Source organism: Nomascus leucogenys, chromosome 18 (assembly GCF_006542625.1).
Source record: "Nomascus leucogenys isolate Asia chromosome 18, Asia_NLE_v1, whole genome shotgun sequence".
Taxonomy (NCBI): domain Eukaryota; kingdom Metazoa; phylum Chordata; class Mammalia; order Primates; family Hylobatidae; genus Nomascus; species Nomascus leucogenys.
In genome coordinates, this window is record NC_044398.1 from 54,811,320 (window position 1) to 54,834,063 (window position 22,744).

The 22,744-nt window shown below is 42.8% G+C and overlaps 1 protein-coding gene and 1 non-coding gene across 8 annotated transcripts in view; both read left to right on the top strand.

The window, feature by feature from the left end:
• The first annotated feature begins 8,688 nt into the window (after positions 1 to 8,688).
• ANKRD26 (ankyrin repeat domain 26) overlaps positions 8,689 to 22,744 on the top strand; it is a 100,316-nt gene continuing 86,260 nt past the window's right edge. For 6 of the 7 annotated variants that reach the window (XM_030798274.1, XM_030798275.1, XM_030798280.1 and 3 more), the window contains exons 1-5: positions 8,689 to 9,102; positions 15,401 to 15,515; positions 15,678 to 15,851; positions 16,689 to 16,795; positions 22,573 to 22,643. In XM_030798274.1, the coding sequence (XP_030654134.1) occupies positions 8,861 to 9,102; positions 15,401 to 15,515; positions 15,678 to 15,851; positions 16,689 to 16,795; positions 22,573 to 22,643 (709 nt within the window). In that variant the 5' untranslated portion in view covers positions 8,689 to 8,860. Of the gene's footprint in view, positions 9,103 to 11,007; positions 11,035 to 15,400; positions 15,516 to 15,677; positions 15,852 to 16,688; positions 16,796 to 22,572; positions 22,644 to 22,744 lie in introns of those variants that run through there. The other variant, XM_030798278.1, reaches the window with a different exon arrangement.
• LOC115831416 lies at positions 20,759 to 20,863 on the top strand. The gene has a single exon (XR_004026915.1). It is a non-coding gene; the product is annotated as a U6 spliceosomal RNA (small nuclear RNA).

Here is a 22,744-nt window from a genome sequence, read left to right on the forward strand (position 1 = left end):
TCCTGCCTCAGCCTCCCGAGTAGCTGGGACTGACTACAGGCGCCGGCCACCACGCCCGGTTAATTTTTTGTATTTTTAGTAGAGATGGGGTTTCACCGTGTTAGCCAGGATGGTCTCCATCTCCTGACCTCGTGACCCACCCGCCTCAGCCTCCCAAAGTGCTGGGATTACAGGCGTAAGCCACCGTGCCTGGCCGGGTCTTGCTTTTTTTTGTTGTTTTTTTGACATGGAGTTTTGCTCTGTCGCCCAGGCTAGAGTGCAGTGGCGTGATCTCCGCTCACTGCAAGCTCCGCCTCCCGGGTTCACGCCATTCTCCTGCCTCAGGCTCCGGAGTAGCTGGGACTACAGGCGCCCGCCACCACGCCCGGCTTATTTTTTGTTTTGTAGTTTTAGTAGAGACAGGGTTTTACCATGTTCGCCAGGATGGTCTCGATCCCCTGACCTCGTGATCCACCCGCTTCGGCCTCCCAAAGTGCTATTCTTTTGCTATTTTTTTTTTTCTCATACCTAAAGAGATTCTGCTGTTCCTCCTTTCTTACCTTCTTTTGCTTTAAATAATTGGAACTACTGGCTGGGTGCAGTAACTCACCTGTAATCCCAGCACTTTAGGAGGCTGAAGTAGGCAGATCACTTGAGGCCAGGAGTTTGAAACAAGCCTGGCCAACATGACGAAACCCCGTCTCTACCTAAAATACAAAAATTAGTTGTGCGTGGTGGTGCATGCTTGTAATTACATCTATTCGAGTAGCTGAGGCAGGAGAATCACTTGAACCTGGGAGGCAGAGGTTGCAGTGAGCTGAGATCATGCCAGTATACTCCAGCCTGGGTGACAGAGCAATACACCATCTCCAATAATAGTAATAATAATAATAATGGTTGGAACCACTGCTTTATACGATCTTAATGTCCTTAATCTTTATCTGGGAACGTCTGGTTTTGCCTTGATTTTTTTTTTAAGGATAGTTTGCTAGATATAGAATTTGTGCCTGACAATTTTTTCTTCGACTCTCTTTTAATGTCATCCCAGCACACGCTGATTTCCATTACTTTTGATGTGAAGTCAGCTGTTAATTATTTTTGGTCTCCTTTGTGTAATTGTTTTCCTCACTGCTTTTGGGCTTTTTTTTCTGGGCCTTGTCTTTTAAACGGTTTGAGACGTTTTTAGGTGTGGATCTCATAGTGTTTATCCTACTTGGGTTTGTTGTTGTTGGTTTTTGTTTGTTTTAGCTTCTTGGATATATAATGTTTTTTATAAAATTTGAGAGATTTTTTGACATTATTTCTTAGTTACATTTTTCTGCCCTTTGCTCTTTCTTCTGTGATTGGCCTTATGCATTTGTTGGTACATGTCCTATTACCCTGGTCTCAGGCTCTGTTCATTTTTTTCAGTCTTTTTCTCCCTCTATTTGTCAGGTTGCATAACGTTGATTTTTCTTCAAGTTCACCGATTCGTCTGCCATCTCAAATCTACTTGCATTTTTTTGTTTCATAAGTTGAATTTTTCAGCTCCCAGGTTTCCATTTGGTTCTTTCATAACTTTGTACCTCTTTATTAAGATTCTTTGTTCATTGGATTATTATAAGTTTTCTTTAATATAATAAACAGACTTCCATTTTGAACATGTTTATGAAGTCTGCTAAATCCAATAGCTAAGGATACTCGGGCAGTTTCTCTTGAATACTTTTCTTCCTTAGTGACTTATTTTGGAACCATACTCTAGATAAAGCAATTTATTATTAAGAGTGAACCTAAAGAAGACTTAAACTTTTCATAGCTATTCACTCAAAGCTATCAGAATGCCAGAATTTCACCTATCATCTATATCATTATTACTTTTAGTAACTGATACATATTTTATTGCTAGATACTCTCTAATATTTGTTCATATTCACTTTAAAGGTAATTCTGCATTATTTCAAGCCAGCTAGTTATAAGCATATTTCTTAATGTAAGTGTGTAATATTTTAATAAAATGTGGTAGAACATAGACTTGATCTTTGGACTGGAAACATAACAGTACTGGACATGAAGATTTGCAGAGCTGATTTTTTTTCTTTTCTTTTTGAGATGGAGTCTCGCTCTGTCTCCCAGGCTGGAGTGAGTTGGCATGATCTCGGCTCACTGTAACCTTCTCCTCCCAGGTTCAAGCAATTCTCGTGCCTTAGCCTCCCAAACAGCTGGGATTCCAGGCACCCGCCACCATGCCTGGCTAATTTTTTTGTATTTTTAGTAGAGATGGGGTTTCACCATGTTGGCCAGGTTGGTCTCGAACTCCTGACCTCAGGTGATCTGCCTGCCTCAGCCTCCCAAAGTGCTGGGATTACAGGCATGAACCACTGCACCCAGCTAGAGTTGATATCTTTGAAGTGAGGATTTTACTTCTATGCAAATTCTTTTCTGTCAGAGGTGAATCCCTATTTTAGTCATGGATATGGTATTTATTCCCCTTTCACAACAGGAACTTCATATATATATAAGTGCTGTGTGGTGTTCTAAACTATTTCAGTCTTGCATTAGCATTGTAATACATAATATAGCTAATCTGCTATGAATTTGGGAATGCATTTTATGACAAATTTACAAAGCTGTCAGGGAGGATGGAAAGGTGCTGATTTCTCACATAAAACTGTCTTCAGAGAGCTTGATGTGAATCTCCTGCAATTCTTTTGCAAGAGAATTCAAGCAGGTATTTAACTCATCCCCAGGAAATCAAGCCTGAGAGAAATTCTGGTGAGCTGCTTGGCTACTATGTTAAGACTGGTCTGGTCTCTTAGCATTTGTTTTGGCAAAGAATGTTTGAATGTTTACAGAGGACAGATGTTGGTCAAGTATGAGAGCTGATGGTGGGAGGGAGAATCCATTTGGGATCCCATATGAAAAGGCCTGTTAAGGGTGTGAGCAGGCCTTAGAAGAGGGTAATCCAAAGTGGATCTGTGGAGTCCTTAGGAGTTAGGAGGAAAGAAAGACCAGAATGGAGTGCATTCATTCAGGTCAAGGCAATTGCAGGTGAAATTGCAGCTGTGGGAACAGAATTGTCCCTGGGAGAGTCAGCGTTCAAAGAAAGGTCACATCAAATATTCAAAATCATCTCACAACAGTATCAGCCAGATAAGAACCACCCTCTTCAGTTTTTGTTTTGTTTTGAGATGGAGTCTCACATTTTCACCCAGGCTGAAGTGCTGTGATGCGATCTCAGCTCGCTGCAACCTCTGCCTCCCAAGTAACTGGGATTACAAGTGTGCACCACCATGCCTGGCTAATTTTTTTGTATTTTTAGTAGAGATGGGGTTTCACCATGTTGGCCAGGCTGGTCTCAAACTCCTGACCTCAAGTGGTCTACCCACCTTGGCCTCCCAAAGTGCTGGGATTACAGCATAAGCCTGTAGAGGAGTCCTATGCTGGACAGAAATGGCTTGGCTTTGTATCCTCTTTGTGCTCAGTCATTGGCTGGAAGCAGCCTGGCAGAAGCAAGGTCCTGGTGAAAGCACCAGCTGGAGGCTACAGTTCAACTGTGCACTCCACAATAGGGTCTCCTGAAGACAGATCCAAACAGTGCGACTCCATGGCCTTTGTATCAATCTGGGTCCAGTGACAGCATAGAAACCACACAGCAATTTAGTGTGGTTTAATATAAAGAATTACTAAGCTATGAGATGAGAGTAATTATGAAGATGGAAAGAGAAATCTAAAGGGTACCTTAGGGCTGAAGGAGAGTACTCAAGAAGGGGTTAATTTGGGAGGGGGGTTCAAACATTGGTGAAGGAGGTGGGATTATAGCCTCCTAGGTGGCAGAGAAGTTTGACTCCATTTGCATTTGACTTTCCCTTGCATCTGACTACCAACCTCATTTCATCTGCATCCCAGTAGGTTGTTTCTGCCTGCCTAGAGACCGAGGGGTGGCCCTGGCCCAGGTTCTGTGCTGCTGGGTTGCTTCTTCGTATTCTTTCTACACCAGTGCCAGTAGTGCTCTGCCCAGGCTGTGCATTCCCAGAGCATGTAGTTCCTTGACTACCCTGAGCTCTGGCCCCAGCCAGTAACCCTTTTAACATGGACACCATGGTCTTTGTGAGCAGGCTTGTAACAACTTCCTACCCCCAAGCCTTGTACTGCTGTGTGGGGAACTGGGCTTCCTGCCTCCTCACACCATCTATGCATCTATCAGATTGGGCCCCTGGTACTCCAGAAGGGTGTTTGCTGTTTGCTCAATACTGTGGACCAGCTCTGACTTTGGCACCCACACCTTCTCCAAGGACATCTGAATCCCCAGCCTTGTGAAGCCACCCATTTTAAGTTGTTCATACTTTGGGTATAATCTCACCCTAAGGGATTCTTTAGATTTCTCTTTTCACTTTTATACTACTGTTACAGTTAATAATTCTTTTTCTTTGAGATAGGGTCTTTTTCTTTTCCTTTTTTTTTTTTTTTTTTTTGAGATGGAGTCTCACTCTGTTGCCAGGCTGGAGTACAATGGCGCAATCTCAGCTCACTGCAACCTCTGACTCCCTGGTTCAAGCAATTCTGCCTCAGCCTCCTGAGTAGCTGGGATTACAGGAATGCACCACCACACCCAGCTAATTTTTGTATTTTTAGTAGAGATGGGATTTCACCGTGTTGGTCAGGCTGGTCTCGAACTCCTGACCTCGTGATCCACCCACCTAGGTCTCCCAAAGTGCTGGGATTACAGGCGTGAGCCATCGCACCCGGCCTGAGATGGGTCTTGCTATATTCCCCAGGCTGGTCTCAAATTCCTGTGCTCAAGTGATCCTCCTGCCTTAGCCTCCCAAGAAGCTGAAACTACAGGTATGTGCCACTGAGCCTGGCTAAATTTTTTTTTTTTTTTTTGAGATGGAGTCTTGCTGTGTTACCCAGGCTGGAGTGCAGAGGCACGATCTCAGCTCCCTGCAACCTCTGCCTCCTGGGTTCAAGCGATCCTCCCACCTCAGCCTCCTGAATAGCTGGGATTACAGGCATGCACCACCATGCCTGGCTAATCTTTTTGTATTTTTAGTAGAGACAGGGTTTCACCATGTTGGCCAGGCTGGTGTTGAACTCTTAACCTCAAGTGATCTGCCCACCTCAGCCTCCCAAAGTGCTGGGATTACAGGCATGAGCCACCATGTCTGGGCATGGCTAATTTTTTTTTTTTTTTTTTTTTGAGACGGAGGCTGCTCTGTTGTCCAGGCTGGAGTGCAATGGCACAATCTTGGCTCACTGCAACCTCCACCTCCTGGATTCAAGTTATTCTCCTGCCTCAGCCTCCCAAGTAGCTGGGATTACAGGCGCCTGCCACCACACCTGGCTAATTTTTGTATCTTTAGTAGAGATGGGGTTTCACCATGTCGGCCAGGCTGCTCTCGAACTTCTGACCCCAAGTGATCCACACACCTCGGTCTCCCAAGATATGTAATCCCTGCTGGGATTACAGGTGTGAGACACTGCACCCGGCACTGGCCATGGGTAATTTTTAAAAAACTTTTTAGAGACATGTTCTGGCTATGTTGCCTAGGCTGGTCTCGAACCTCTGGCTTCAAGCCATCTTCATGCCTCAGCCTCCCAAGTAATTGGGATTACAGGCACAAGCTACCATGCCAAACTTCTATAGTAAATAATTATTTGTATTAAATTTTTCTTGTTCAGGTTACTAGGCGGTTTCTCTCCTGATTGAAACCTGGCAGGTACATTATCTCTTTCTAGGATGTACTTTTTTTTTTTCCATATTCCCCCCCTCTCACAAACTCCTGTTTATTCTTTAAGTTTCAGCTTTTAAAATTTAATTTAATTTAATTTTAGAGACAGGGTCTTGCTGTGTTGCCCAGGCTGATCTAGAACTCCTGAGCTCAAGTGATCCACCAGCCTCAGCCTTTCAAAGTGCTGGGATTACAGGCGTGCACCACCATGCCCAGCCCTAAATTTCAGCTTTGACATCACTTCTTCATGTGCCTCTCTCCATGACCTACCACGCTTCTCTTGACATGATTCTATAGGCCCTCTGTGCTCCTCCTTAATGTGGCACTAAACATGAAATTTGCCTCCCTCCCTGAATGAAGAATGACACATCTGTTGCTTCCTCACTGATTCTCACAATACCTAGAATAAAGAAGGTTCCCAGAACATGTTTCTGTTTAATGTGGTGGCCTCCTTACAGTGATCATCCCGGGTCTTGGATCTCCAGGAGTTACAAGCAGATGAGCCTCAACACACTTGAGCCCTTATGTTCTAATCATGGTTTAATTATAGTTTCATTATTGCTCAATAGACACCGCAGAATGCATGGGAAGACACATTTCAAAGAATGAATGAACCAGTTTTGGAAAAGGGTTTGATGAGTTCTTGGTAACTCTTAAAAGGAGAAAACATGGGTGACAGCCTTGAACTGGAATTAAAGAGCTTTATCTGGCCGGGCACGGTGGCTCACGCCTGTAATCCCAGCACTTTGGGAGGCCAAGGCGGGCAGATCATGAGGTCAGGAGATTGAGACCATCTTGGCTAACACAGTGAAACCCCGTCTCTACTAAACAAAATACAAAAATTAGCCAGGCGTGGTGATGGGAGCCTGTAGTCCCAGCTACTTGGGAGGCTGAGGCAGGAGAATGGTGTGAACCCAGGAGGCGGAGCTTGCAGTGAGCCGAGATATGGTGTCTGGGAGACAGAGTGAGACTTCAGCTCAAAAAAAAAAAAAAAAGCTTTATCTAAGGGATTTGCTAAGGCATTCATATCTCAGTTGATTTTCACTATATAACAAATATTCCCCTAACACATTAATTTCATTGACATAATTATTAAATAAGGGTATAGGAAAACTGAACCAGGGCATTACTTTAGCCTTAGACAGGCATGGGAGTTCCACGTGACAACTTTCTAGAGGGTGTCTGCTCTGGATCTGAAATTAATTTCCATATGAATGGGAGATCTTAGGTTTCAATGAACTCCAAGAAACTTTTTGGGGATCCAGCATTTGGCTGATGAATTCAACACATCAGAGCTGGCCTAACATATAGTCCTTGGGTATCTCTGGTCTATACAAAAACACTATAGTCAACCAAATCTCTACAACTTACCTGGAGAGTGGTGTGTGATTCCTATATCCATCCAGACTGGTAATGTCTTTGGCCTTAATTTCAGGCTGCATTAGGAAATGTCAGAGTCTTCTGTTCAGAGTCAGTGTTCTCCACACTTGAGTATTTTTTGTTTGTTTTTGTTTTTTGAGATAGAGTCTTGGTCTCCATCCAAGAGTCTCCATTCCAGAGTGCAGTGGTGTGATCTCAGCTCACTGTCACCTCTGCCTCCCAGGTTCAAGTGTTTCTCCCGCCTCAGCCTCCCGAGTAGCTGGGACTACAGGCATGCGCCACCACACTTAGCTAATTTTTGTATTTTTAGTAGAGACGGGGTTTCACCACGTTGGCCAGGCTGGTCTCGAACTCCTGACCTCAGGTAATCCACCTGCCTCGGCCTCCCAAAGTGCTGGGACTTGACTAGCTTCATAGATCACCTTGGGGAATGTTGAGGAGACAACATAACTTTCTAGCTGGGCTAGTGTAGGAGGAAAATTCTTGGTGATGATAGTGGAAACCACTCTCCCACATCAAAATCATTTGATCTAGCTAAGCTGGAGAGGCCTGAGAAGTGTTGTTTTGTTTTTGCTCATTTCTCACTTGGCAATAAAGACACCTGTTCTGGGGCCAGCCACCTCCTCCACAAGGGACCCTAGAGCTGTCCAGAGCTATGGAGGTGCACTCCAGCAGGAATTTCTGTTGAGACTCCAGACACTTGGCGTCTGCGTTGCTAATTCCAATTTGTTGTCAAATTATTCAATCTAGGCTGGGCGTGGTGGCTCACACCTGTAATTCCAGCACTTTGGGAGGCTGAGATGGGAGCATCATTTGGGCCCTGGAGTCGGAGACCAGCCTGGGCACCATGGCGAGACCTTGTCTCTACAAAAAATGCAAAAATTGCCGGGCGTGGTGGCGTGCATCTGTAGTCTCAGCTACTCACTCAGGAGGCTGAGGTGGGAGTATCCTTGAGCCCAGGAGATGGAGGCTGCAGTGAGCCGTGATTGCACCACTGCACTACAGTCTGGGCGACAGAGCGAGATTCTGCTGGGAAAAAAAAAGAAGAAGAAAGAGATGTAACCTTGGAAAATTAAAAGCATAAAATAAAACGTAAGGCTGGGCCAAAGGCAGAGGGGTGGGGGAAGGAGGCACGCAGAAATGCGTTTTCATTTCTTCTGGAGAATGTGCATTGGTTTCTCCTCGTAAGTTTGCACTTCACACATATTGCCACGATCTCCGAAATCCTGTGCCCTCTGTTGTTGCATCTGTTAAGTTCTCATGGAGACCAGCTGGGACCCAAAGGGACATGGAAGGGGAATAAACTGAGAGACAGGGAGATTGAGAGAGTTACTTAGGGGAGTTTTCTCGGAGAAGAGGCCTTCAGCATCTTAAAACTCCACGCTACTCCAGTCCCAGTCATGCGTAAAGGCTGCTTCCCCACAGGCGCGAGGCTTCTTTTCGCAAACGTCCTGAACACTCACCCAAACTCCCACCGACATTTGTTTGACGGGAAAGCAGGGCTCGTCCCAGTCGCCGAGATTTGCGAGGCCTGGGCCTTGCACATGCGCACGGAGCACTCTTGTCCACTGGGCCTTCGTGCGCACGCGCGTGGACCTTGGTGTCTGAGGCGCGCATGCGCACTTTTGTCTAGCGGGATCGCTTGCTCGGTAACCCGGAGGGAGAGATTGGAAACCGCGGAGTTTCCTTTGGGAGGCTGCGGCCAGCCGGGGCTGACTTACTATGTTAGGCTCCGGAGGCCGTTAAGAGCCGAGAGAGACATGAGGTGTCTCTGAAGCCTGGTCGCCTGGGCCATGAAGAAGATTTTTAGTAAGAAGGGCGAGTCGCCCTTGGGCTCCTTCGCGCGGCGGCGGAGAAGCAGCGCGGGCGGCGGAGGCGAGCCCGGGGAGGGCGCTTACGCGCAGCCCGGCTACCACGTCCGAGACCGAGATCTCGGCAAGATCCACAAAGCTGCCAGCGCGGGTAATGTGGCGAAAGTGCAGCAGATCCTTTTGCTCAGGAAGAATGGCTTGAATGATAGAGACAAGATGAACAGGTAATAGGCGTCGCAAGCCCGGACTGAGTGCCACTGGAGTAGGCGGGCAGGAAGAGGGGCCCCTTTTGTGGGAGCCACCCAGGGCCTGGATCAGCTTCCCGCGGGCCCCGCAGCCCGTGGGACGGTGACACCTTGCAAGGCTCCAGCGCCCAGGCCGCCTTTCTGAGCAGAAAAACAAAAACAGAACTCTAGCTGGTTTCCGATCCCCCCGAAATCCCCTTAGAGTGCACTTAGTGACAATTTTAAAGTGAATTAACGAACAAAAGCACGTACAGCGTTTTAATGTACACATTTAAGACATAAGGTCATATACTTTATGGAAAGATGCATAATGAGATAAGCAGTTTCCATAATACAGCAACTTCTGGGTTAAAAATTATTTCTATAAAATCTGTTATTCGTCAGGCGCGGTGGCTCGCGCCTGTAATCACAGCACTTTGGGAGGCTGAGGCGGGATAATTGCTTGAGGCCAGGAGTTCGAGGCCAGGAGTTCAAGGCCAGCCTGGACATTATAGCGAGAGCCCCCCCCTTCCCTCCCCATCTCTAATAGTCTCAGCTACTTGGAAGGCTGAGGCAGGAGCATCACTTGAGCCCAGGAGTTCTAGGCTGCAGTGAGGTATGTCAGTGACAACAGAGCAAGACCCTATCTTTCAAAAAGAAAAAGAAATAAAATGCCTTTAGGAAATAGATATACAATAATTTATTTTTCTCAGCATTGCTTAAGCGGTGTATTAAGAAGAACCCATAGAATGGATTTTATGAATAAATGTCAGTGCATGATAATATGTGACCATTGAAAGTGGCAATAAAGGCCAGGTGTGGTGGCTCACGCCTGTAAACCCAGCATTTTAGAATACCAAGGCAGGCGGATATCCTGAGGTCAGAAGTTCGAGACCAGCTTGGCCAACATGGTGAAACCCTGTCTCTACTAAAAATACAAAAATTAGCCAGGCATGGTGGCAGGAGCCTGTAATCTCAGCTACTCTGAAGACTGAGTCAGGATAATCGCTTGAACCTGGGAGGCAGAGGTTGCAGTGAGCCAAGATCGTGCCATTGCACTCCAGCCTGGGCAACAAGAGCAAAACTCTGTCTCAAGAAAAAAAAAAAAAAGAAGAAGAAAGTGGCAATAGATACAGAAGTGTATTGGCATGTGAGGATATACTTTGGTATCTCAAGTGAGAAAAAAAGTTCGATTATACATACAGACTGTGGTCTTGTGTTAGCTGAAAATATGTACAAAACGTGGTAAAATTTGGCCAGGCGCTGTGGCTCACGCCTGTAATCCCAGCAATTTGGGAGGCCGAGGCGGGCGGATCACGAGGTCAGGAGATCAAGACCATTCTGGCTAACACAGTGAAACCCCGTCTCTACTAAAAATACAAAAAAATCAGCCGGGCGTGGTGGTGGGCGCCTGTAGTCCCAGCTACTCCGGAAGCTGAGGCAGGAGAATGGTGTGAACCCAGGAGGTGGAGCTTGCAGTGAGCGGAGATCGCGCCACTGCCCTCCCGCCCGGGCGACAGAGCAAGACTCCGTCTCAAAAAAAAAAAAAAAAAAAAGTGGTAGAATTTGTTATTTCTGGGCATTTGTTTAATAAGTAAAACTTTTTCCTTTTTCTTTATGATTTCTGCAATGAGAATGTATAAAAGTTCTAGTGAAAATTTATTATTAATGAAGTAATCCTTGGGAAGAGAGGAATATGAATCTTGTACAGATAAAAATCATTTCCCACTTTCTTTTTTTTCTTTTGGTGGATTGCTATCGTCTGACAACTTTTATCCTTTTCAGAAGTAAAGGGGATCTTGGCTGGGCACCAGTGGCTCATGACTGTAATCCTAGCACTTTGGGACGCCCAGGCAGGAGGATTGCTTGACCCAGGAGTTCGAAACTAGCCTGGGCAACATAGCAAGACCCTGTCTCTATTAAAAATGAAAGGTAAAGCAGATCTTTGTTCTCACCACCAAAAATTAAGAAGATAAAAAATAAAAATAAAAAAAAGAAAAAGTAAAGGGTATCTTTTTATCTGTATTTATAGATTTTATGTATACGTTTTATCATATACATGTTTTTATTATAGATTTATTATATATGCAAACAAGTACAATCATTTTATTTTAGTTGTGTCCTTATGACAATAAAATACCAAATATAAATGATAATTAGGCTGGATGCAATGGCTTAGTTAGGCCTGTAATCCCAGCACTTTGGGAGGCTGAGGAGGGCAGATCACTTAAGTCCAGGAATTTGAGACCAGCCTGGCCAACATGGTGAAACCCTTCTGTAGTAAAAATACAAATATTAGCCAGGTGTGGTGGTACACACCTGTAGTCTCAGGTACTTGGGAGACTGAGGGAGGCAGTAGAATAGCATGAACCTGGGAGGTGGAGGGTACAGTGAGCCGAGATTGCACCACTGCAATCCAACCTGGGTGACAGAGCGAGACTCCATCTCAAAACAACAAAACAAAACAAAAAAAAGATAAATATTATTGCAAAAGAATAAAAGAATTGCTCTACTTTATAAGAATTTTATTTAAAAATATTGAACTCCCTAACGATTTTTCCATTCTTTCAATCCATTTATTCATCAGTCATAACCTGAATACCTGTTATGTAGCAGACATAGTCTACTATCTCTCTTTTTTTTTTTCTTAGACAGAGTCTCCCTCTGTCGCCCAGGCTGGAGTGCAGTGGCCAGATCTCAGCTCACTGCAACCTCTGCTTCCCGGATTCAAGCGATTCTCCTGCCTCAGTCTCCTGAGTAGCTGGGACAGCCAATTTTTTTTTTTTATTTCTAGTAGAGATGGGGTTTCACTGTGTTAGCCAGGATGGTCTGGATCTCCTGACCTTGTGATCTGCCCGCCTCAGCCTCCCAAAGTGCTGAGATTACAGGCATGAGCCATTGCACCTGGCCTTTTTTTGTTTTTGAGATGGAGTCTGGCTTCTTCGCCCAGGCTGAAGTGCAATGGTGTGGTCTCGGCTCAGTGCAACCTCCATCTCCTGGGTTCAAGCAATTCTCCTGCCTCAGCCTCCCTAGTAGCTGGGATTCCAGGCACGTGCCACCATGCCTGGCTAATTTTTGTATTTTTAGTACAGATGGGGTTCTACCCTGTTGGCCAGGCTGGTCAAACTCCTAACCTCAAGTGATCTGCCTGCCTTGGCCTCCCAAAGTGTTGGGATTACAGGCATGAACCACCGCTAGTTATAAGCATATTTCTTAATGTAAGTGTGTAATATTTTAATAAAATGTGGTAGAATATAGACTTGATCTTTGGATTGGAAACATAACAGTACCGGACATGAAGATTTGCAGAGCTGATTTTTTTTTTCTTTTGTTTTTGAGATGGAGTCTCGCTCTGTCTCCCAGGCTGGAGTGAGTTGGCATGATCTCAGCTCACTGTAACCTTCTCCCAGGTTCAAGCAATTCTCATGCCTCAGCCTCCCAAACAGCTGGGATTCCAGGCACCCGCCACCATGCCTGGCTAATTTTTTTGTATTTTTAGTAGAGATGAGGGTTTCACCATGTTGGCCAGGTTGGTCTCGAACTCCTGACCTCAGGTGATCTGCCTGCCTCAGCCTCCCAAAGTGCTGGGATTACAGGCATGAGCCACTGCATCCGGCTAGAGTTGATATCTTTGAAGTGAGGATTTTACTTCTATGCAAATTCTTTTCTGTCAGAGGTGAATGCCTATTTTAGTCATGGATATGGTATTTATTCCCCTTTCACAACAGGAACTTCATATATATATATAAGTGCTGTGTGGTGTTCTAAACTATTTCAGTCTTGCGTTAGCATTGTAATACATAATGTAGCTAATCTGCTATGAATTTGGGAATGCATTTTATGACAAATTTACAAAGCTGTCAGGGAGGATGGAAAGGTGCTGATTTCTCACATAAAATTGTCTTCAGAGAGCTTGATGTGAATCTCCTGCACTTCTGGAAGCAGGTATTTAACTCATCCCCAGGAAATCAAGCCTGAGAGAAATTCTGGTGAGCTGTTTGGCTACTTATGTTGAGACTGGTCTGGTCTCTTAGCATTTGTTTTGGCAAAGAATATTTGAATGTTTACAGAGGACAGATGTTGGTCAAGTATGAGAGCTGTTGGTGGGAGGGAGAATCCATTTGGGATCCCATATGAAAAGGCCTGTTAAGGGTGTGAGCAGGCCTTAGAAGAGGGTAATCCAAAGTGGATTTGTGGATTCCTTAGGAGTTAAGAGGAAAGAAAGGCCAGAGTGGAGTGCATTCATTCAGGTCAAGGCAATTGCAGGTGAAAACATAGTCTACTATCTCTCAGGACCTTTCCATCCTCAAAACCTTTATGTTTACATACCTGCCCAGCCTGAGCAAGTTGAGAGATTTGAAATTAGACCATTAGGGCAATCTCAATTGAAGGTTTTTGTCCCTCCTCTTATTTATTTATTTTTTTTGAGACGAAATCATGCTCTGACACCCAGGTTGGAGTAAAGTGGCATGATCTCGGCTCACTCCAACTCCGCCACCAGGGTTCAAGTGATTCTCCTGCCTCAGCCCCCTCGAGTAGGTGGGATTACAGGCAGATGCCACCATGTCCGGCTAATTTTTGTATTTTTAGCAGAGATGGGGTTTTACCATGTTGGTCAGGCTGATCTTGAACTCCTGACCTCAAGTGATCCGCCTGCCTCGGCCTCCCCAAGTGTTGGGATTACAGGCGTGAGCCACTGCACCCAACCCCTCTTTATAAACAAAAGTGTTTCTGAAGGTAGAAAATTATAAGAGATAACCTTTAACTGCCCTTTTGAAAATTTATGTCTTAAACACAAATATTAGTCATTGGAAATATCTGCATATATTCTATAAATCTAAATATTGAATAAAATGAGCCAACCTATTCATTTGAATCCTGAGCTTCCTTTGTGTTGAAGTTTCTTGAAAACACAGTAAGAATTACTTTGTTTTAAAAATTTGTTTTTCAATTTTAAAAATGCTTCCAATTATAGTTGTAATAAATCATGAATTACAAGTGGCATTCTAATGTCAGAGATGTTGAAATGTGAGAAAATGAGCATCTTAGAATCACTGAAATACAGTGTTATCTCTAATTTTTTTTTTTTTTTTTTTCTGTAGACAGGATCTCTCTCTGTTGCCCGGGCTAGAGTACAGTGGCATGATCACAGCTCACTGCAGCCTCAACCTCCTAGGTTCAAGCGATTCTTTGGCCTTAGCCTCCTGAGTAGCTGGGACCACAGGTGTGCACCACCATGCCTGGCTACTTTTTAAATTTTTGTAGAGATGGAGTCTCACTATGTTGCCCAGGCTGGTCTCAAACTCTTGGACTCAAGCAGTCATCCTACCTCAGCTTCCCAAAGTTCTGGGATTCAGGCATGAGCCGCCATGCCTGGCCTTATCTCTGATCTTTAAAACATACTGTCAACTAGGTATAATTCTATCATTTCATTTAATTAAAACATCTTTGTTAAACAGTAGTAATGGTAATTATATCTAACAATTATTGAGCTGTTATTTGTGCTAGGAACTGTTCTAAACATTTTGCACAGATTCTCATTTAAGCATCCCAGTGGCATCCTATGAGATAGCTACTATTTTGATCCCCATTTTATTGATGAGGAAACTGAGGCACTTGCTAAGCCATAATGAGTAAGTGACAGCTTAAAGTAGGATTCAACCCCAAGTTGAACGGAATCTAAAGGTCAGGCCTTTTCTATTCAAATAGGTTGCTCTTTCATTAATGTGGTGAGTAGTAAGAGCTAATAAATATTGTACTGTTTTCAGAAGAAAATTAAATACTTGTTTTGAAGGCGGAGGATTAACATGTGTATTAGTCTGTTCTCATGCTGCTAATAAAGACATACCCTTTATTATATGGGTAATTTATAAAGGAAAGAGGTTTAATTAACTCACAGTTCAGCCTGGTTGGGGAGGCCTCAGGAAACTTACAATCAGGGCAGAAGGAGAAGCAAACATGTCCTTGACATGGTGTCAGCAAGGAAAAGTGCCAAGCAAAAGAGGGAAAAGCCCCTTAAAAAACCATCAGATATTGTGAGAACTCACTATCACAAGAGCAGCAGCACAGGGGAACCACCCCCATGATTCAGTTACCTCCCACTGAGTCCCTCTCACCACACGTAGGGATCATGGGAACTACAATTTGGGACTTGGTTGGGGACACAGCCAAGATGAGATTTGGGTGGGGACACGGCCAAACCTTATCAACATGCTATTTAATGTTTATAATTTTATGAATCATTGTATGTTTTGAGACAGTACACTACAGTTTATAAAAAGTCCTGTCCCTCTCATAGGACGGCTCTACATTTGGCCTGTGCCAATGGTCATCCAGAAGTAGTAACTCTCCTGGTGGACAGAAAATGCCAGCTCAATGTCTGTGACAACGAAAACAGGACAGCTCTGATGAAGGTATATAGTAGCCAGCTCTTTCAGCATGAGATGGATTTGACTTAAATACATAGAATGAAAATGAATTTATCTCATTAAAATATAACTAATTGGTGAAACCTGTGGAGTGCTTATTTTGCATTCCTAGAATTTATGATCTGTTTCTTGGTCTAATACTCCCAGGCTGTACAATGCCAGGAAGAGAAATGTGCAACTATTCTGCTAGAACATGGTGCTGATCCAAATCTTGCAGATGTCCATGGCAACACTGCTCTTCACTATGCTGTCTATAATGAGGACATATCAGTAGCAACAAAGCTGCTTTTGTGTGATGCAAATATTGAAGCAAAAAACAAGGTATAGATCAACCAACTTTATTTTTACAGTATTTGAAATGCATTCGTTTCAACAGTGACATATGTAAGGGTTAGTTTTCCACATTTGGAAGCACAGGCATTCCCTGAATGAAAGTATTTTAAAATAACTTAATTGTCTAAGATTTTATTTTAAATGTTGATACTTTTAAAAAAGCATTAGGCAGTACACCTTTCTTTTATGCATTTATTGTAAATACTTGTGAAAACACAATTTGTTAAAGGCAAATCTTTTTTTTTTTTTTTTGAGATAGAGTCTTGCTCTGTCTCCCAGGCTGAAGTGCAGAGGCGCGATCTCGGCTCAATGCAACCTCTGCCTCTGCCTCCCGGGTTCAAGCAATTCTCCTGCCTCAGCCTCCCGAGTAGCTGGGATTACAGGTACCCACCACCATGCCCAGCTAATTTTTGTATTTTTAGTAGAGATGGGGTTTTGCCATGTTGGCCAGGCTGGCCTCGAACTCCTGACCTCAGGTGATCCACCCACCTCAGCCTCCCAAACTGCTGGTATTACAGGCGGGAGCCACCGTGCCCAGCCTAGAAGCTCTTGGTTTTGATGGGAAACAGTACAATAAATAGAACATGCCATGCCAAATGGTGTGATAGAAGCAAATATTCTTAGAACCGGTAAAAATTTGGAGTTTTGGAGATGACTGGAGTTCATGTGGTGAGGCAGAGGAGGGGCGTTTCCAAGGGAAGCAAGTGTTGTTTATTTGTTTTCTATTTTATATGTTTCAGTTCAAAGGATCTGACATAGGGTTTTCAGTTCAGCCGAGAAATATGTAATTTTATGCATTTTAAATTGTTTTTTGCTGTCTTACAGGATGACCTCACACCACTTTTACTTGCAGTAAGTGGAAAAAAGCAGCAAATGGTGGAATTTTTCATAAAGAAAAAAGCAAATGTAAATGCAGTGGATAAGTTGGAAAGGTACAGTGCTGGTTTTGTTTTGGTTTTTTAAACTTGTGTGTTTAAAAGTTTTTTTAGATCTGTGTTTTGCATGTTACAGGTTTTTTAAACCTGCTTGTTGTTCTTGAGGGCAACAGTGATTCTGTTGGTGTTTCTCACTCAAGTAAGAAATATTAAATTAATAAGAAGGTTAACATAATTATGGGGATATAGTGACAAATAGCAACACAAATCAGGAAGAAAAGCAGTTGCTTGGATTGGGCAATATAAAAGAAGACTATACAGTAGGATTCATCTTCTCTTATAATATTGACTGATGTTTGTTATTTGTAAACCCATGTTTTTGGCCATGTGATCTGTTAGCTAAAGAGGTTTCTTATCAGTTTTATTAGTTTTATAAAATGTGGACTTTAACTTTTAGTTTATTTTTTTTTTGAGATGGAGTCTCCCCCGTCACTCAGGCTAGAGTGCAGTGGCGCGATCTCAGCTCACTGCAACCTCCACCTCCCGGGTTCAAGCGATTCTCCTGCCTCAGCCCCCTGAGTAGCTGGGATTACAGGTGCACACCACCACACCTGACTAATTTTTGTATTTTTAGTAGAGATGGGGTTTCACCATATTGGTCAGGCTGGTCTTGAACTCCTGACCTCGTGATCCGCCCGCCTTGGCCTCCCAAAGTGCTGGGATTACAGGCGTTAAGCCACTGAGCCCAGCCACTTTTTAACTCAATATTGAACTTCTTCACCCTTTCATGGTATTGTTCTAACCACTGCTTATGTACTTTTCCTTCAGAAATGCTGTATTAAACATCAATAGCAGTTTTTGTCTTTTGAGTGCCTCTTTGCTTTAAGTTGCTTTCTTTGAAGAATACAGATGTTAGGTTATCCCTGGGTGATTGTTGATTGCTATTGCCAGATACTATAGTTTCATTATTTTTTTCCTTTTCTATTTCTAGTATATTTTGATGTTTTTATTTTTAATTGGTATGGACAAAGGGAAGAAAGACAGCTTTTATTGGATAAACTTTTCCTTTATTGAAGACAAGCCATAGATGGGTGATAAAGAGAAAAGAGGCTTTAAATTCACACAAGACTGGATTTAATTCCTTGCTTTCCCACTTGTTAAGTGTGTAAGCTTGGGGACCTTACTTATCACAAAATATGTTTTCCGATATAAAAAGGGGGATACTAAATATATCTCAAGGTGGTTGTATTTAAGTAAGATTATATAGCATTTGATTCAGTGCCTAGCGCACGCTTATCAGCATCATTAGCTGAACTACTGTGACTCCGATTATTACCTTTATTATTATTATTATTTGAGACAGGGTCTGGCTCTGTCACCTGGGCTGGGGTGCAATGGTGATATTGGCTCCCTGCAACCTCTGTCTCTTAGGCTCAAGAAATCCCCCTGCCTCAGCCTCCTGAGTAGCTGGGACTACAGGCATGTGCCACCACATCCAGCTAATTTTTGCATTTTTGTAGAGATGGGATTTCGCCATATTACCCAGGCTAGCCTCAAACTCCTGGGCTGTAGTGATCCACCCATCTCGGCCTCCCAAAGTGCTTAGATTATAGGCGTGAGCCGCTGCACCTGGCCACCATTATTATTAATACTGTTTTAAGCCTGCAGATAGCTCTTATCTGACCCCTAGCTGACTTTCAATTGTAATATATCAAGACTAGAGAAGAAATGGAGAATTCTTCATTTAAATCTTTGCCTTCTTTAGATAAGTAAACTCAGCATAGGTTTTTGCCATCAAAGAACTTCTACTATGTAATACCCCAGTGAGACAAGAGGCCTCTTTTTTGTCCCTTCCTTTTAGCCTTGGTGGTAATTTACAAAGATGAGCACTTGAGCACCCAAGATGCTTATGTCTATTAATAGATGTAAATAGTTAATTCTACACAGACAGGCAAGATACTAAATTGATAAAATATATCAAATTATCTGTGTACATAACTTCATTAAAGTTCCTGGGGTGAAATTACCTCTCATTTTATTTTTATTTATTTATTTTTTGAGATGGAGTCTTGCTCTGTTGCCCAGGCTGGGTGCAGTGGCACAGTCGGCTCACTGCAACCTCCACCTCCCGGGTTTAAGCATTTTCTGGCTAATTTTTGTATTTTTAGTAGAGATGGGGTTTCACTGTGTTGGCCAGGCTGGTCTCGAACTCCTGACTTCAAGTGATCCACCCGCTTTGGCCTCCCAAAGTGCTAGGATTACAGGCATGAGCCACCATGGCTGGCCATATCTCTCTTATTTTAGAACACCCCTCATGCCCACTATATTTTATGAATCATCAAGTATAGTCAGGCTTTTTGTTCAGCAGAGTTTTCATGTTTTTTCTCAATATGTCTAGGGATGGACTACAGAAAAATATGCTGTTAGTGGTTTAGTATGTAAATGTTTACAATAAAAGTCTAGTTAACGCTAAATAGAGGTTTAAAATAATTATAATGATTGCATCTTATACATGAGTTGAGATTTCACAGTTTGGGTCAGGTAATTTTAGAATGGCAGTAAATTAGCCTACTTCATCAGCCAGAAATCAAGCAAAAGGCTAGACTAGTTAGAAGCAGCAATGCATGTAGGATTCTTTTTGTTTTGTTTTGTTTCTGAGACAGGGTCTCACTCTGTCACCTGGGCTGGAGTGCAGGGGCATGATCACAGCTCACCACAGCCTCAAGCTGTGGGCTAAGGAGATTCTCCCACCTCAGCCTCCCAAGTAGCTGGGACTACAGGCACGTACCACCATGCCTGGCTAATTTTATGTATTTTTTGTAGAGATGAGGTTTTGCCATGTTGCTTCGGGTGGTCTCAAACTCCTAGGCTCAAGCAATCCATCTACCTTCGCTTTCCAAAGTGCTGGAATTACAGGCATGAGCCACTGTGTCCAGACGGGTGTAGAATTTTTTATCTCAGGACTTTTACGAACTTAATCCATAGGGATCCCAATATCATTCATTTCATTCCAATTATAACCCCTATGCATGGGAAAAAAAATACTATCACATGTTTAATTTTTCTAGTTGGTTATTTGGGTCTTGAAATGTCCAGTTTGGCAGAAAATCTTGAACTGTCCCCTGGGGGCCATCTGCTATGCCCTCTGCCTTGAATTTTTCAAGAACCGAAGGGGTTCCTTAAGTCCAAGGAAGACAGTCCTCTTTTATAAATCAGGAGGGGAAAAAGGACATTCTAATCATTCTTTTGTTACCAGTGATTCTGTTGCTGCATTGTTGCCATTGAGACTGGACCTGCAGTCTGGAAATGATTGACCTTTGCTACAAGGATGCTCTTACTGATTGAGATCCCTCAGCCTTCATGGGGATCCATATGTAGACTTTAAAGTTAGGACTTTTTTTAAGTTCACATACATGTGTTTATATGCCCAGCCATTGTTCCTAAAGCACCAGCACCCTGCTCTGGCAGCTGGCCTTCTGGAAGCTTTAGCCACACACAGAGTGAGCAAATTGACCCTTCTTCTACACTCAAAACCTTATATGGAGACCATATCTTAGCCTTGACTTAGCCTTGACCTTCATGGTAAGTTATCCATGGAGGCTTTTGTTTGTCTTTTCTCTAGCAAATATTAGTTGGGATTGTTCTCAACTGTCAGGTTCAAATAATGTTGCAGGAAGAGATCAGAGTTTCTTTTTTTCTTTGCTACCAGGTATGTACTCCAAAGCCCCTTTACATTCTGTGGAGCACCTTTTCTTAGGTAGTGAAAGGTTCCATATTGTCCTTCGCTGGAGTAGTGGCCACCAACTTGTGGTTGACCCCTAAAGTGATCTGTTTTTCATAATAATGAAAATCTCCCAAGCTACTTGCATCTCTACCTTAAATTTTTAAAATATTTTCAGATTGTACCTCACAAGGAAGCCATTCAACAGAATTCTCTGAGCGTAAAGTAGGTTAGTTGGATTGAACAGAGCTAAGCCTGTTCCATGACTCATCAGTATCCACGTGTAAAAGTCGGGCTTTGTGCTTGCTTCAGCAGCACATATACTAAAATTGGAACAATACAGAGAAGATCAGCATGGCCCCTGTAAAGATGACACACACATTCTTGAAGCGTTCCATATTTTGCACAGTCCCTGGAAGGCCATTTTACTATTTGCTAACAGTGTGAGTCAAAGCAAAAAGGTGGCACCCAGTATTGAAATTGTGATTTTCATGACAAATATTCATGTAAGGTGATCTGTGAAATGAGAATAGAGCTAACACATGAGATGTTATGTGCAAATATGTTGTTAATCGGTATCACAGAAATGAGAAAATATCAATTCACATCTCCTTCATGGAACTTAAAATAAAAGTGAGGCCAGGTGCAGTGGCTCACGTCTGTAATTCGAGCACTTTGGGAGGCACAGGCAGGAGAATTGCTTGAGGCCAGGAGTTCAAGACCAGCCTGGGCAACATAGCAAGACCCTATTGGTACAAAAAATAATGAAGAAAAATTAGCCAGGTGTGATGGTGTGCACCTGTAGTCCTAGCTACTCAGGGGGCTGAGGCAGGAGGATGGCTTGAGCCCAGGAGTTCCAGGCTGCAGTGGATTATGACCATGCCACTGCACTCCATCCTGGGTGATAGAATGATACCTTGTCTCTAAATAAAAGTAGAGTTTTGTTTTCCACATCAGTTGGAATGATGAACATGAAGATTAAGCACCAGTGTAACAAAGATCTGCTGGTTCAGAGTTTGAGGAGGTGGAGAAGCAATAGTCGTTGTCTAAAACAGGCCTTAACATCTGTTAGTTTTCTGCCCTCACTGTGATCAGTTAGTTCAGTAATAAGGGACAATTATGTTATCTAATTTAATGAGGTGCTATATTTATAAGTGAATTCAGTTACAAATTATGAAATTCACTGAGATTGGAAACCACAAAGAATAGAATAACTAATAACCAAAATTAGGACTTAGTAACATTTTCTGAAAATGGCAACATTTGAATATTAGAACCTTTGGAGAAACGTGTAATTGGGTTTTATTTGGGATTCCAAAATAATTTTAGCAATAAAATTCAGGAACAAATTATTCCATTTCTTTACTATTTCTCTGAGCATTTAAAAAGTATTATCTTGTTAAATCTTCATAACTCTAGTGAAATAAGGCAATAAAATCCTTATGTTTTAGAAGATGATGTTGAGCCTAAGAGAAGCCTCTTGTCCAAGAACAAATAGCTGTTGGTTATAGACCTAGGACTTCTTCTGGGTTCAGGACACTTTCCATTATGTCAGGCTAACTCTAGTTAATTTGCTGAGCTATGCTGCCCTCACTTCATAACTATTTCACTTTACTCTTTTTCTCCTTTAATTTGAAGCTTAATAAGAAGTTTGGTGGGGGGCAGTGCTCACGCCTCTAATCCCAGCACTTTGGGAGGCCAAGGTGGGTGAATCATGAGGTCATGAGTTCAAGACCAGCCTGGTCAACATGGTGAAACCCTGTCTCTACTAAAAATACAGAAAAATTAGCTGAGTGTACTGATGGGCACCTGTAATCCCAGCTACTTGAGAGGCTGAGGCAGGAGAATCACTTGAACCCAGGAGGCGGAGGTTGCAGTGTACCAATATCATACCACTGTACTCCAGCCCTGGCGACAGAGTAAGACTCTGTCTCAAAAACACAAAAAAAAAACAAAAAAGTTTGTAGAGCTTACATATTTGAAGTGTATGGGATAATTAAAGTTCTGCTATTAGCTCTGATATTAGCTGAAATACTTTTAAGATTTTGAGATATTTGGTAAATATTTTTTGTATTAGTATTAACATAATTTTATTACATTTTTCTATACATAGCAGTCACCAACTAATTTCAGAATATAAAGAAGAAAGGATACCTAAAAATTCTTCTCAAAATAGTAATTCAGGTAAGACTTTCAATAGTGAATTACTCTTGGTAATAGTACCACGGATAAAAAAGTAAAAGTAAGGAAGTGTTGATCACAGAAAAGCAGTTAAAAAAATCAGT